Genomic DNA, 16060 nt, shown 5'->3' with positions numbered 1-16060 from the left:
AACTTGTGAGTCTTTACTTCCGTGTAGATGTTTTCTCTCCTCCATCCTCTTTTCTGAACTTTCTTTTTTTCCTGTCCCTTCCTCCCTCCTTCCATCTGCCTCAGGACTGGGGGAAAGGGGTGGGGTTGTTGGGAGAAAACTGTGAGTTTCTGTTTTTGAAAGTTCAGTGTTAGGTTCCGGGAATGCCAGCCCTGAGAGCATTCCTGGAGACGCCTTCGGAGAAAAAAATCACATCTGTTTTTGCCCGTCTTTATTCTTCATTCAACAGCAGGTTTTTTCTCCCAGGGAGAAGGAGGGCTGTGCTCTATTTCTGCTTTGTGGCAAAAGCTCAGAAGAACCGGTCAAAGGAGACCTTTGCCCCAGCTGTGATTGCCCTTGTTTGGCTCTTCAGTGGTGGTCTGAGGGCCACCTGTTAGTTAAACCCTTTCAGGCCCACTCTGAGTCTGAAAGGGAAGGACCCCAGGCCCCCCAGAGATGCTCTTGCACTTGTTCTCCCCCTCTAGCTCACCCTGCCCAGCTCGGCCCGTCATCTGCTCTGTGCTTTGCAGGAAGGAGGAGACGGTCACCGTCTACCCCGCGGACGTGGTGCTCTTCGAAGGGATCCTGGCCTTCTACTCCCAGGAGGTGCGGGACCTGTTCCAGATGAAGCTTTTCGTGGACACAGATGCGGACACCCGGCTCTCCCGCAGAGGTGCGTTCTAAAAGCCTCTGGTGGCCCTGTTGGTGGCCCGTGACAGCTCCCTGCCTCCCTGAGCCTGAAGCCCATGCTTTCCCTGAGGTGGCCTTGTGGCCGCATGGCCCAGCCCAGCTGTGTCAGTTCAGCCCCAGGATGTCCTGCTATCCAAATGTTCAGGATATTTGAGAAGGGATTAGTCACTTACTGTTTTGGATAACGCAAGCCCTGTGAGATCACAGAGCTGAAAGAAGAAGTTTACATTCTGGTTTCACTGGAAAAAAGTTGGGTTAAATGCTTAGTTCCTTATGATTTTCCCAAGCACTACAATCAAGCCAGGAACTAACTATAGGACATCCTCTGCCTGCAGTGCTGGGCAGCTCATCCTACTAGCCTGCTTCTCTAGCCCTTTATTTTCCAGAAAGCTCTACAGAGTTTGTGTCACTCTGTCCAGCCAGCTCCAGAGCAAAGTCGGTGGTTTCCTCTGCAGGCCTCTGCATGTGCCTGTGTGAGGCCTCGTGCCTGTGTACTGAAGACACAGAACTGCTCGTGGGTTGGGGAGCTGAGCCTGTGAATTCAGCTCTGTAGGACACTGAGCAGAGAGCTTGCTTCCACTAGGGAGGTTGGGAGGCTTCAGGAGGAAGAAGGGTAGGTCTTGGATGTGGTAGGGTGATGACGTAGGCAACCCAAGAGGTACACAGTGCAAATACAGGCACATATGGCCTGTTCCAAGAGGCAGGTGGCTGGAGTTCATAGAGGGCTAAACGAAGAGACACTAGAAAGTAGTTTGGAGCAGATTGTGGAGATTTGGCTTCCAGTTTGGTTCCTGGTAGAAGAGGGAAAGCTACCAAGGGGTTTTGAGCAGCGTGATGACATGGCCTCAGCTCTCCTTTGGAAGATTATTCTGACAGAGGAAACCTAAGTGAAGATTGCGGCTGGGGGTTCTTTTTGGGGACTTCTTTGCTGATCTGGACTATAGGTAGGGCTGTCGTCCATAGGTGGTGGGAGAGGGAAGGAGAGCTGGGAGAGATGAGAAGCATACCAGCAGAGTTAGAGCTGACAGGACCCAGCAAAGGCAGTGGGGTGGGGGTGACTGAAGAGAGGGGTGGAGGGGGAGGAAGGCTTCGAGTCTCCATTGTGCGGAAGAGAAGAGAGGCACAGGAAATGACAAGGCGAAATCTCCTAGTCACAGAGCAAATCATTGGCAAATTCAGATTTTTGGAAGCTCCAGTCCAGAGCCTTCTGACCTCGAAGTCTGTGAAATTTTCTCTTCTCTGTTCATGAAACAAATTTGTAGTTTATCCAATTCAGTAGTCTGATTGCAGGAACTATAAACGGAACCAGCAGAATATGGAGAAACTAGTCCCTGGTTTTTGCCCTCCCAGGTAGTAATAGGATCCACACTCTATTAGTCAGATGGAGCCACACTTCAGCTCCCAGGTGGGTGGGGGGGGGCTAGGACTCTGTGATGGAAGAAGGAAGGAGAGTGGGAGGCCTGTATTCTTCTAGTCCTAGCAGAGCCTTCAGCTAGCTTTGTGACTTTGGTGGTTCTTGAGACCTCTCAGGCTTGGGTTTCTTTGTGGGTAATATGAGGGAGACAGGCCTGTTTTTTAGGGTGTTACTCTGGCCAGGTGAGGTTTCATAGATAATTGAGATAACTGAGCCTGACAATCCCTCATGTATCTGCCCCAGGGCCTGGTTTATCACCTGAATCCACAAACCCAGGTCCTGCCTGGGTTGATCTGCTCCATGTCCATATTAACTTGCCAAATTAGGAAGGGCAGCTTGATGTGTTGGGGGGAAAAGTTGGAGTCACATGAACTGGACTTAAATCCTGGTTTCAGCATTTGGTGGATGGGTGATTTCGGGCAAATTATGTTTTAACCTCTTTGTACCTCATTTTTCTATTGGTTGATCATCTAATGATTAGCACTCCTAGGACAGTTGTGCTGATTAGAGGTAATGTAGGTAAATGCCTGGCAGTGCATTAGTCGATAAATATCGACATGGTGGATCAGAAATCTGCTTCACCTGAGGGGGTAGATTTTGTTCTGTGTTCCTGAGTTTCTGTCTGGGCTGATCAGAACCTACGAGCGGTCACATCCTCAGGGCTGAACCATCATTGGTCCAGCAGGTGATACTAAGGTCCCAGGGGATGCAGTTATGCTCAAGGGAGGAGAGAGTGCAAGGCGTTGCACAAGAAATTAGAACCAGGGTTGTGCAGTGGCAGTGTCCTTGGAAACCAAATGAATCTTGGCCTCTAATTCAAACAGATAAACATGGTGTAGATTAAATGGAAAATTCTCCCTCCCTTTCTTGTACTGGGATCCTTATGTGAAATGGGGGAAAGACTTGAGGTGGTGGTGGTCTTCCTGGGGGTTTCTTGGGGTCAGTTCTGTAACCCCTGTCTTCCATGGTACTCCTTGCTGCTTTCTCTTTTGAGATCTGCTGTCTTCTCATGTCAACCCCTGGAGAGTCACTTCATCCTGGTGGACTTGTGGGACTTTTCCACGTGCTATTTCTACAAATTCATTCTCTGTCCACATAGGACAAAAGCCATGCCTGGCATCTGCTTTGTGGTGTGGGAGGGTGCCTGGTAAGGGAGAGGCGGGGCTTAGTCAGGAGCAGCTGTTGGGCATAAGAACATTCCCCGAGTTAGCCCCATGGTTTTACCCATCTGTGTGTCACACCCTCCTGGGCATGTGACCCTCACATACCAGTTGACCCTCGTGTGGGAGGGGGGATCTGCCTTTGAGTCCTGCAGCCTTGGAAAGACCTCCTTCCCATGGAGACCCCTTGTACTTCTAGGGGATCGGTCTCCTTCCAGCTATGCTTGCCTTCCCCTTCCCTCTATATGCATTATTTCCCCTAAGCAACCCTTGAATTTGGGGACGGGGAAGACCTGAGCTGGGGGACTAGGACTGCTGACACCTAGTCTGTCTCCTGCCATAGTTCTCTGGGCTCAGTTCACATAGCGTTAGGGCAGCAGTGGGTCTTGAGAAAGTCAGTCTGTCCTTTTACTAGACTAACACGTTTCCTCAACTAATTTTTAAAGTGAATGGACTTAACCATTGAGAAATTGTATTTATTTGGGGTCCTTCTAAATTTTCTTGGCTTTGGCTGACCAGAAGGAGCACTAATGGATTTGGAAGGGCTGAAGTAGAAGCCAAGCAGAGAAGGTGGGTAGACCTGTAGTTTTCTGCCCTTCACTCATTCTCTGAAAGGGCCTGTCCTGGCCCAGCAAATGTGCCGGGGTCAGAGGGATGAGGAGGGAGCCAGCTTTGAGTCCCTGGAGTTTCCGGTTTGTGCCAAGGCCTTGTTTCTGACTCAGTCCTTGGCTTGGCCCCGTTTCCTGCCTGCGCCAGAGGAGCAGGGCGTTTCAGCGCAGTGAACTGGCTGGTCCTGTGTTGTCCTTGGCTCAAGGAAGGGTCCCGGTCTGGTGATAACTTGGTGGAAGGCTCTTGGGGAGCAGTGGCAGGCCATGCCTTTTGATTTTGCACGTTCCCGATGTCTGGGCGACATTCTGACCCATTTCCTGTTTCCTTTTCCAGGGTGGAAAGCGTAGGATGACTCCTCCCTGTCTTCCCTGTGTCTCCCTCTCGGCTTCCCATGTGTTTGTGTCCTGCTGTCTCCTCCCACGCTCCCACCCCAACCTTTCCAGCAGCTCTGCAGGCTCTCCACTCTCAGCTGGGTCTAACCTGTTTACCCGAGTTCACAGTTCCTGCCCCCCGGTGGTTTCCCAAAGTTCTGCTCTATCAGGAGCTGTCCCTCTCCTGAAGCTTCCTCAGGTTCTGTTGTCATCGAAATCACCATAGAAGCTCAGATTTATGGAACATGTGTGCCAGCCACAGTGCTAAATAGAGACTTTTATGTACATCTCCCTCTATTCCTAAGTAACAACTTTAAGAGAAGGATACTAATATTGTCTCTATTTTACAGTTAAGGAAAATGAGATTCAAAGAGGTTAAGGAACTTGTCTGAGATCACAGAGGTAGTGGTTAGTGGGTTCCGGATTCAAATCGAGGTCAGTTTTGCCCTTAGGCTCTAGATGGTGGAACAAGAAGTGACGTGGACTCTAGAGCAGACTCAGTGTGACTCACTTGTTCTACCTGCCGTCTCCCTGGGGGTCCGTCCTAACTCCAGTGATGTAACAGGTGAAGTCATCAGGTCTGCGAGATGGCAGGGAGCTGCAGACCCGGGCTGAGGGCAGTGGGAGAGCTCCGTGAAAGGAGCGTGTGTGTGTGTGTGTGCGCGTGCTGGGGGAATGGACGAAGGTTCCCACTGTGCTAAAGCTGTCCACAGTTGTGTGAAATCCACATTCTTGCGAAACAAGCCTGGCATCAGGCTGTTCCAGGGCTTGTGTGTGCTTAAACAGTGCGGGCGTGTGTTTGGTTTTTCCCAGCTTTGATACCCTTTTGGTCTGGCTTCCTTTTTGCTTTGGACTTTATCTGGAGACGTGTGAAGGACAGGAGGCCACACTGCTGTGTGTTTTGGCCGAGTTGAGTTCGTTAGCCCTGCGTGCCAGAGGCTCGTGGGGGTGTGCCACGTGGCAGCTCTTCGGGCTCCTTCTTGGCCGAGTCTCCCTGGCAGAGCTGCTGGGGAAGCCAGAGCGGGGCCTGTGTCGAAATATCCGAGAAGACTATTTCCTGGCTGGGGAAGGCTCCGCTGCTGGTCGGGGAGAATTGTGAGGCAAGTCCTGACGCATTAGGAACCAGCCAACCATTTTATTACCAGGGCACTTGTGGAACAAACTCCTGTAAATTGAGGAGCTGGTAGAAAAGCCAAGGTGGTGGGAGCAGTGTGACCTCGCTGTCTGGCATGTGGTCTTCCTGACAGTTTCCTAGCTGTCCCATCTCACAGACGTCATGCCAGCCTGGATCAGAACCATGACACTTGCCCTCTTTCCTGCCCCTCCCTGCCCGTGCATGTATGCACGCACCCATGTGCATACATAAATACTGAATTATTTAGAGGCATGGCTTTCCAGAAATTCACTCACAACTGCTCCCTGTGTTTGTTTACATTGCTTTTCAACCCACGCTTGAGTCTGTATCCTGAGAAATGGTTGAGAGGAGCCGAGGGGCCATCACGAATGATTGTAGATGGCTAGGATACCCTTTTGGGGTGGGGGTGAAAGATTTAATAGCTCATGGTACTAAGATTTAAAACAAGTCTTCCAAACTCACTACTGTGTTTGGGGGAAACTGAGGCTCAGGGAGGTTCATGTACAATGGCAGATCTAGGATTCCAGTTCCTTAGACGGTCAGACCCTATCCCTTTTTTTTTTTTTTTTCTTTTTAGATTTTTTTTCTTTTTTCCTTTTTCTCTCCAAAGCCCCTCTGGTACATAGTTGTACATTCTTCGTTGTGGGTCCTTCTAGTTGTGGCATGTGGGACACTGCCTCAGCGTGGTTTGATGAGCAGTGCCATGTCCGTGCCCAGGATTCGAACCAACGAAACACTGGGCCGCCTGCAGCGGAGCGCGCAAGCTTAACCACTCGGCCACAGGGCCAGCCTCCCATCCCATTTTTTTGACAAAAGACTATTAAAAAAGTCTGATGAAGGTCCCTGAATAGCACTGCCCAGGATGAAGAAGGTAGAAAATGGTGAGTTTGGGTCAATCTGGGCTCCTTCAGAGCTCCAGCACACAGTTTCCTAAACCATGGTTTTCCGTCTGCACACCTCTGTGCTTGAAGTCAGCAGGAATGGCTGACTGCAGCTGGACCCTCTGCCTGCCTTCCGCCTCACAGGGGATGGAGTGTGGGTGGGAGCTGGGTGTGATGAGGGGGCACATCAGCAGTAGGTCACTGGACTGCACACAGGTAAGTGTGTGCAAGGGGACAGGACCAAGGTGAGCAAAGGAGAAAGTCTGCTGGCAACTCGCCCCCTTTGCCAGGAAGCCCTGCCACCTCTCTGAGCCCCATCTCCTTCCTGAAGCTCCCCAGAACTGTCCTGCTTTTTTTTTGGTTCACAATGCAATTTTATTTGGATCACATGTTGCTTGACACAAGAAGACTGTTGGCCTAGGCCAGACGGCCTGTTGCCTCAGAGAGCTTTTTGTCCTAGCCGAATTTGACTGCAGTAAGACATAAAAATGTAACTTGTTTTTCCTGAAGCTGCTGCTGACCTACTCTTGGCCAACTCTCTCAGGAATCTGGCTTTTGAATCATTGTGGAGCCTGCGTGAGCCCGGACTGCCTCGTGGAGGGTAGACATGTGTTGGCTCACGCACCATTTTCTTGATTGTTGTTTTTCCTTCTCTTATAGTATTAAGGGACATCAGCGAAAGAGGAAGGGACCTTGAGCAGATTTTGTCTCAGTACATTACGTTCGTCAAGCCTGCCTTTGAGGAATTCTGCTTGCCAGTGAGTTGTGTTCTTCGTTTGTTTTTTGTTGAATTTAGAATTTAAAATTTAATCATACAAATAAAGGTATACAAGGTGCTCCCCAGCCTGAATCTCTTTCCTCTCTCTGAGGGACCCTCTATCCTGAAGTCCCAGGAAAGGATAGCCTGTGGTGCTTTGGGTCCTACCATTGTGTTCTGCAGGAGCTCTGTCCTGCCACTCTTTTTTGGGCTAGCCCTTTAGGATCCTGCTGTCTAATTTCCAGCAAGCTCAACACCTCTTGCTTCATGGACTCATGGTGTGAGACCCTTTATTGAGGGTGCATCATATCTCAGGGTAGACTCGACCATTGGACCTGTGATGGTTGGAGTGCTGGTACCGGGAGAGCTCAGCTATGGGTGTTCGCTTCTGAATCTCTTCTGCACCTACATTTGAGCCCTGCTTTGAGCTTGTCTTGGGCCCCTGTAAAAGTTCCCATTTGGGAAGCGTCGAGCCGTGTTGGAATATGCTTCCATCCTTCTGCCACAGCACAGACTCATCAGTCCTCCTCTTGGCAGCTGTGAACTCTCTGGTGAGGTGGCTTTCAGAGAAAGAAGGTTGGGGACAGGGGAAATGCTCAATTTTCAGTGAATCAGCCCTCAGCCCAGGAAACACCCTCAGCTTTCTAGGGAAAGACAGGTGAATGTTGAGGGAAGGCAGCCAAGGGACAAGAAGTGTGGAGTGGTGGGGTTGTGGTGGAGGAAGACGTGGGACAGAGCCTAGTTTGTGAATGAGAGTATTTAATTCAGGAGACTCCTACACCTGTGTCAGGTGTCTTTTCCAGGTTGGCCAGACCAGGGTCTGTCTCCCTAATGATTTATAATTCGGCTCTGAGGGACAGCCGGAGAGGTTGGGACTTGGCCTGGGCTTGGGTGACTTCTTTTGGGAGACCGGAGTCTGTGAGGGCATTGAGAAGAGGTGTAGAGTGAGGCTGGGTGTGGGAATTTCTCTGCTTCTCCTAATAATTAACTTCTTTCTTTCTCCTCTCCTGGAAAAATGAGATCTGAAACCATCTTTGTTTCTTTAGGTCTGTTAGCAGGTTTTGCGTCAAACCAGACCTGACTTTGTTTCAGATCAGGGACCGACAGACTTTGTGAGTCAGCCTGAGTAACCTGGATGTGCTATTCCTTCCCCTAGAGAGGCTCGGGTTACAGGATTAGGTTTCTGGGAAGAGAACAGAGGGGGCCAGGAGCCTGGAAATTCTATCCACCCATCTCTCTATCTGAGGACCTCTCCTACTCTTTTTATCTTAATATTAAGAACACAAAGTAAACTTATTATTGGACACAAATTAGAGTTAACTACCAATTTTCTGCTGTTTAACTTAGTCATAATGGAGCTCAGAATTCTGCACATTTTCTGGGTTGTTTCTCCTTGTTCCCGCTGTTCAGCCACTCTGTGCTCAAGGATGATCAGCTCATTCCCATGTAAGCCAGGAGCTTGGACTTGATCAATCGTCTGCCCAGGTCAAGTTGGTTTTGAGCCTGACGCAGCTGCGTTTCAGGAGTTCTAGTGTGGATGCTGCAGAATAAAGATGCCCGCATACCCAAGGCATTGTTTATATGATCCTCCTACCCTAAACTTAGGGTATACACCGGCACACAGTTATTTGTAAAATGGTCCACAAAATCTCAGTCAATTAAGAAAAAAAAAAGGATTGTGTCTGATCATGGCCTTTTTAAAAAAATAATGTAATAACAGAGCTAATGAAAATGGTCATCAATGGGGATTACTTTTTCAGGGTTTGCCCTTGTGCTAGACAGACTGTGTGTAGAAGTCCAAGGTGAACTGCTTCCCTTTTTAGTTTGCATTTTTCTAATTCATATTTTTTCTAGTGGGGAAGAGGCAATTACGTGTTTGGTTTCAAAGACCATGTCCTGTGTACAGCTGTGCATTGTAAGCTGAAACAATGTTAAACATTAATAATCAGAACTCAAGAAAAAGCTGATATATTATAATTTAGATAAAATGGGTAAAAAAATACTGTGTTTGAAGCCTCAAGCTGTGGCCCTCTGGGATCAGTCCTGAGAAGGCTGGCGCCTCCCCATGTTCCCTGAGAGAGGGCCTTGGGCCAGTTTCTCTCTGAACTCCTCTTTAATGCAATGTCAATATCTTTCTCCACAGACAAAGAAATACGCTGATGTGATAATTCCTAGAGGTGCAGATAATCTAGGTGAGTCCTCATGGGGCGTCATCTTGTGGGGGCATAACTTCTGCCCTTTGTTAAGTCATATTTTGGGGCAAGATGTGGCCCAAACAAGGCTCTATGGACGTGCTGACCCACCAGGCGGCCATTGTGAGCCAGAGAGGAATTACCACCTACACGTCTGGCCTTGGGAACAGGCCCCTGTGAATACGTATGTACGTCTATGGGGACAGATGTGAATTTGTGCTTCTCTGGCAGAAGTCAGAGGGCTGTAGACTACCTCTGTCTATCCCCCCAGTGATGACAATTGGATACCTTGTAACTGAGGCCATTTTTTTTAAGCAAAAGCAGATTTCCTTCTTAATCTAATTAAGAATGACCTGTCATCAAGGTGGCCCTTCTTAAAGGGAGCTTGTTGCTGCCACTAGTGCATTTATTTATTTGTTTTGGCTTGTCTACGAAGCAGATATATCTCCGGACTTAGGCATAGTGGGGCAGAGTTGATCTGCAAGAAGACCCTGTCTTCTCATTCTCTTTATAATTTTTTTCAATTTTCCTCCATTTAAAAAGTTTATATTTTTGCTGAGTCATTTGGGAGTTCATCTCAGCAAGGAATATTTCACTGCGTATTTCTTAAAGATAAGGACATTTTCATGCCTATCCACAGTGCAATCATCACATTCAGGAAACATAATATTGATAAAATCTCCTTTGACATTTTTGAGGAGTACAGCTCCATTGTTTTGTAGAATGGCCCTCAACTCGGGTTTGTCTTTGTGTCCTCATGATTAGATTTGGTGCATACAACCCGGAGAGTACCAAGAAGAGATGTTATATTCTTCGTGCATTACCTCGGAAAGCACTTGATGTGTATCCCATGTTTGGTGATGTGCACATTGGTAACTTCATAGGGTGCCTAACTTATCTCTAATGCTAAGAAAAGAGAGTCCTATCTTTATTATCTTTGAAGGAAAGGGCCTTCTGTGGGGTCACTCTACTTGGGATGGGCAGCTGGTACGTTCCCTAGTGGAAGCATCTCACAGCTAGTCAATGGTGTCAGAATGAAGGCTAGTCCTCATGTCCACAGAATTCTGGCTGATGGCTTTCATCCAGTTCTGACTGATCATCTCCTGATAAGAAGCCCGTTCGTTAAGGGTTTGCTGTGTCCCAGGTATTGCCTGTCTGAGTCTTAAGAACTCTCCTGCGAGGGAGGTCATATTAGCCATGTTGGAGGTTTGAGTGACTTGCCCACAACTGGCAGAGCCAGTTACCTGGAAGCGTTCTGAGCCTCTGGGTCCTGTGTGCCCTTCCACCCAAATAGACACACAGCCCTACACGTGTGCTCCCATCCCTCCCCACCTCCCTAACACTTTGCCGGTCTCTGCCCCACAGTGGCCATCAACCTCATCGTGCAGCACATCCAGGACATCCTGAATGGAGGGATCTCCAAACGGCAGACCAATGGCTATCTCAACGGCTATACCCCTTCACGCAAGAGGCAGGCCTCAGAGTCCAGCAGCCGGCCACATTGACCCCTGTCTCCTTCAGACCCTGGCCCCTATCTTCAAGAGACAGGAGGAGGGGTTAGAAGGCACTGTTCATCTGTACATATGGTTTCCTATGACATTGCTGTATTTAAGAAAACACCATGGAGATGAAATGCCTTTGATTTTTTTTTTTTTTTTTTTTGTACTTTGGAGCGGCAAAATGAAACAGAACTTGACCCTGAGCTTAAATGACAAACTGTGCCAACTACTACTGGTGATGCCTAATTATGAATCCAACGTGTAACCAGTTATAAATACATATATATATAAAAGGATCTATTTTTGTGTAAATGTACAAATACTGTAAAGCTGTTTGCCATAAGTATTTTGCAGGAGGACCTGTACTGGAGTGTTTTGGGACTGGAGCTGGCGTCTCACTGAGGGGAAACTGCCTATTGTGTTGCAGGTGGGGCAGGCTCAGGCATCTGTGTGGGAGATGGGGGGCGAGGACCGAGGCTCATGTCTCACTGCTCCGAGTGCCTGTGGGGCTCAGTGGGAGTGGAGTTGGGAACCTTTGATTGCCTTCCCTGCCAGATGCCACCTTCTTGGAGTGGAGCTCAATGACAGTCGATGAGAAATACTCTTTTCTTTTTTTCTGAGTTGAAATTGGGTGAGACCTCCACTCAAAAATCAAACTCAGGGAAGAGGCCCACTGAGAACAAGTCTTCTGCATTTTCTTCTTGCCCTGTGCCCCACCTCTGGCTGCGTGGGGAGCTCCACACCTCCTTCCTTACTCTCCCACTTCTCAGTCTCTCCAAGAGCCAGAGCTGCCTCTCTCTTCTTACCTGATACAGGTTGGATGGGGTTGCTTCCTGAGAGAATGGAGAAGGAGGGAGGAGAACCGTGCCTGTTGAGTGGTCCTCCTGCCTCCCAGGGAAGTCTCTGATCACATTCCTTGGGCTCTTCCCTGGACTGTGGAGTGCACAGTTGGCCCCTTGCAGCCTGGGCTTGGGTTGAGGACTTCTGCTGGCAGAAGGACACCTGGCTGCCCCTCACAGGGTGGCAGGAGAGCTCTGCCCATGTAGGGAGTAGTCGCTTTTGTTTACCAAGATGTGGGGATTTGCAGTGAGATAGCATGCACCTTTCAGCAGTGATTGTCACCAGCAGCGTCACAGCCCAGCTGATTTGGGCATGTAGAGCAGGGAAGAGGAAATAGAGTATTTAAGTCATAGGTTGGAGTCTTAGGTTGAAAACACTTGGGGTGATGAATTCCAGCTTTCCTGGGGGCTCCCTCTTGGTGGAAATTTCCTTCTTTGCAAAAAGTACAGATTCCTCAAGATTCTTGGTTGAGGGGTGGAGGAAGCGGGGGGGTGGGGGCATCAAGTGAGATGGAGGAAGTATGATTATAAGTCTTAAAGCCTGAGCTTTTAACTGCAGAAGAGCCAGAGCCTTGTCATTTCAGTGTTGACCATTTCAGTGCCTGGTAGGCCACGCCCTGAGTTATTTCATGTGGCTGCCACTGACCAGAACATTATGGGGAACCTTTCTCCTTCCATTGCTTTCCTAGGCCATTGGAGCCATTCAGATACATCTGATGCCATTACTCTCTGGTCACCCTGAACTGTCCCTTTAAACTCAGCACCATCCCCTTCGATTCCCCTTTTCTGGACTCAGTTTGATTCTAAACTCTGTTTTCACTACTTTCAAAAAGTCAGACATAATCTGCAACAGAGCTTTGCCACCCCGAGACATTCAGGAGACTGTGCTACAGGCCCTGGAGGGAGCTCCCAGCAGCAGCAACCGCCTGATTGGATCAAGGGAAGGCCCCTGAGGTGCCTCTCTGAGGGCTGGGACTCACCAGGATGGATGCGTTCTGGACTGTGTGTTTCAGAATCAGTATTTGTTATCTTTCTAGTCATGCCTTGTAGGGTTCTGAGATGCAGGGTGGATGGCAGGCCTGGGTAGGATCCTGAGGACCCGAGGGCCTCTTGCCTTCATGGGGCTGGTGTGTGCTCAGGGGAAGCCCATCCCCGTCTGGGGGAGCCCTGGCCTTTTGGTGGGTGGCACGCTCCCCTTTACTTGAAGCTCCCAGGTGCCAAACCATTTAGTGCCTTGGCTGTGTATCCCACTGCCTTGGAAGATGGATTCTTCTCATCTCTGAGCCTTGACTCACTTAGCCGCTTCTTCATCTACCTGTGGTGTTGGGACCAAGCCTCCAGTGGCTCTAAGTAGCCCAGGCCTAGCTTGGGAGCAGCTCTAGGGCTGTCCTGCCTCCTGGTAAGACCATCACCAGTTCTTGGTGGCTTGGCTGGGGGAATAGCTGTGCTCACTGGGCAGCGCTGGTGAATCCTCTGGTTCTGTGACACACTCTGAGGCAAAGAAGGGATGGGAAGCTCTGCCCCTCTCTGGCGACCCCAGCATTTAGCCAACTGAGTATCTGCACTTGAGCTTTCTAAATGACAAATCCTGGACTTGGTATTTTAAGAGCTCTCTGTTTCCACTGGAGAGTCAGGGGGAGACTCATTAGACTGCAAATCATGACACGAGTCATCTGGGTACTCTGCTGTCCAGGGAGGAGACGCCGAGGAGCAGAGTGGGGTAATGTCGGTCTTGTGTGCATGGGCATCCCTTAGCTTCAGAGCCACCAACGGTGCTTGCTTCTCCCTTCCTGCCAGATATTGTCTGTGGACCAAGTGTTTTGGACGCACTCATCCAAGCCTCGTGTCATGGGAAGGCCTGGCCTCACACTCTTTCATGCTAATGGGGCTTCTGACCCAGGTTTCTTTTTCTTGAGCAGCCTGAGACCAGTAGGGGCAGAGAGACGGGAGTCTGTATAAGGAAGATGCAAGTGTTGCGACCCCAGATGTCCTTTGATTTGGAATGGATAGGATAAGCTCTCGAAGAGGTGGTGGTTAGACAACAGGATCTCTGAAGAGCCATCTGGGGGAGGGTGAGAGGGAAAGGTCTCCAGGTCACCCTTCAGACCAATCATCCCTGCACCATCCCCCTCTGGCCTTGGCTGCTCAGAGGTCGTGTGGACGCTGGCTTCCTGCAGATGCTGGGCTTAGGATTGAGCGCTTGTCTCCACACCCAGGGTGGGTTGCCAGTCTCTCATTAGGCCACTAGGTCAGGCTGAAGGCTTGCACGCTCCTCAGAGTCGTTGGGAAGCAGGAGGGACTGGAGCCCAGCTGCTTTCTGCATCACCTCCTTTGCTGTCCTTGTGCGCCTTTCCTTGACTTAGCAGCCTAGACCTGTGCTAGCACCCAAGGCCATTGCAGGATGGATTTTCCTCTGCCCTGGAGTCTCCCCGCTGCCTGTCAGCGATGCCACAGCTCTGCTGGGAAGGGCCGACTGGACTTCTCTACCATTCCTGCTCTTCACCCTGTGCTCAGGGTGGAGTAGGGGAGACAGTCTTGGTATCAGATGAACCAAGGAGAGAGGTTGGGAAGATCACCGTGGAGCCTAGAGCTCAGAGTCCCCTTGATCTTTTGTCTCTGGGCCTTCTACTACCCTCCTCGGGCCAGGTGGCTGGTGTTACAGATCAGCTTCTTTGCTGCTCTTAGAGGCAGGAGTGCCTAGCCGGTCCTGCCTCAGGAAGAGGGTGAGTAGCTGAATCAAGACTTAGGCTTGTATTTCTTCTTTCAGATGCTTGCTCTTCCCCTTTTCTTTCTGCTGCCCTGCCTTTATTGTTAGCAGTTACGAAATGACCACATATCATGTACTTTGCTGTAAATAAAGACTGAACAAAATGAGCCAGCTCTTGCGTTCTCTGTGGTGCTTGGGCAGGCGGCACAGTGAGCAAGGCCAGCGGGCTGTGAGGGCTCCGCGGCTGATGGGAGGGGAGCACCCCGAGTTTGCTGAGTGGATACAGTTACGGTTATGCTGTCACTAAGCCTCGCCATCCCGGGCTGGTCAGCTGGCGCAGGATGAGTGACTTGACACATTTCTCCTCTGTCCCTTTTTGGGAGGCTCTGTTCTCTGGGACGTTCTGGCTCCCTGCTTTTACTGATGTCATCTAGTTTATGCAGTCTCCCCCTCACTGCTTTCCCTGGGCCATTCACTACGCCTTCCTCAACTTCTACACTAACAAGCAAAACAAAACCTAAATAAAGTAAACTTTTGGGAGTGGCTGGAGGAAAGTTTACATTATACCGATGCGAACAACTTCAAGTTGAATACACGTATATGAATGAGATTCTTCTGAACGAATACATCTCATTGATCTTTGTGTGTCAGTCAACACAGGTATTCATATCTCTCCCTGTTTTTAAAGACCTAGGTTGCCCGCCCCTGAGAATTTTAAAAGAATTGGCTTTTGTGCCGTTGGTAGCTCTCTAGCCCCCCACCACCTCTCCACCTTTCTCAGCTTCCCTGTCATCCCTTCCCCCACTGCCTCCTAGGTGACAAATGGCCCTCGTGATTGTCCAGAGCAGCTCTGCTCTATCCAGCCTACTCGTTCCACCGATGGATGCAAACCCATCAAGGAATTAAGCAGATCCAAAGGGTTTAAGAGGATGCACCCTAAGAAGGCTGCCGTGTTTTTAACACTTAGGTGCCTCTGTGAGAGCTGGTATTATCAGATGTGACCATCATCCTCAGATGGATGGAGACCCTGTGAATCACAGAGTAAGTGGCTTGCCTGGTGTCACACAGGTAATGGTTGTGCAAGCCAGTTTAGCTGTGATCCAGTTTTCTCTTTGTGTTGCCGTCACATCTCCCCTGTCCCCCGTGGACCACCTTTGGAGTTTGCACTTTGCTTGGGACTCAGCTCACTTCTCAGAACTCAGTTCGGCTCCTTTGTCATAACTGGGGAGACAGGGGTGCCGGCCAGTGAAATCTTTGAGCAAATTTGCTTTGTCTGCCCACCCTTCTGCTGCCCAATAGGAGACACCCGTTTGACTAGTGCTGCTTTAATCAAACCATTCATCAGCTGAGATTAAAAGAAACCTCTTAGGACCTGCTTAAAGATTTTGAAGAAGAGGGCTGGGGAAGGAGACCTGGGATGTGGGAAAGTCTGCTTTGAGAGGATGTGTCCAGAGAGACGCGTTTCTATCATCATCTGGGGCATGTTTAGATTTCTATTTTAAAGCTGAGTTTAAACAGATCATTTTCTAAAACCCAGAATGTAGTTAACCCACTTGCTAAATCTCGGGCTATGCCTGAATATATGCTTACATATTTTTTCAATAAACTATGAGCTAAAATAACATAAAATAGCCACGTGAATCAATTGGAGCTAGACTAAATCCAGACACACATTCTCACTTAGTGAATGGAGGTGAGGGGCGGGAGGACATGAAACTGTGCCTTACACAAGCTTGTTTGCTCATACAGTCCAGTCCAGGCTTGGCGTGCCCCTTTTGTGCTGAAGGT

The 16060-nt window shown here is 49.5% G+C and overlaps 1 protein-coding gene across 4 annotated transcripts in view; it reads left to right on the top strand.

Annotated features, from left to right (window-relative positions):
- UCK2 (uridine-cytidine kinase 2) overlaps positions 1-14439 on the top strand; it is a 77777-nt gene extending 63338 nt beyond the window's left edge. For all 4 annotated transcript variants that reach the window (XM_070608164.1, XM_070608163.1, XM_070608166.1 and 1 more), the window contains exons 4-7: positions 549-691; positions 6939-7036; positions 9179-9227; positions 10593-14439. In XM_070608164.1, coding sequence (XP_070464265.1) covers positions 549-691; positions 6939-7036; positions 9179-9227; positions 10593-10732 — 430 coding nt within the window. In that variant the 3' untranslated portion in view covers positions 10733-14439. The remainder of the gene's footprint in view (positions 1-548; positions 692-6938; positions 7037-9178; positions 9228-10592) is intronic.
- Positions 14440-16060: the final 1621 nt, after the last annotated feature.

This window comes from Equus przewalskii, unplaced genomic scaffold (assembly GCF_037783145.1).
Source record: "Equus przewalskii isolate Varuska unplaced genomic scaffold, EquPr2 ChrUn-3, whole genome shotgun sequence".
Taxonomy (NCBI): Eukaryota; Metazoa; Chordata; class Mammalia; order Perissodactyla; family Equidae; genus Equus; species Equus przewalskii.
This window is presented reverse-complemented; position numbering and strand designations above follow the sequence as displayed.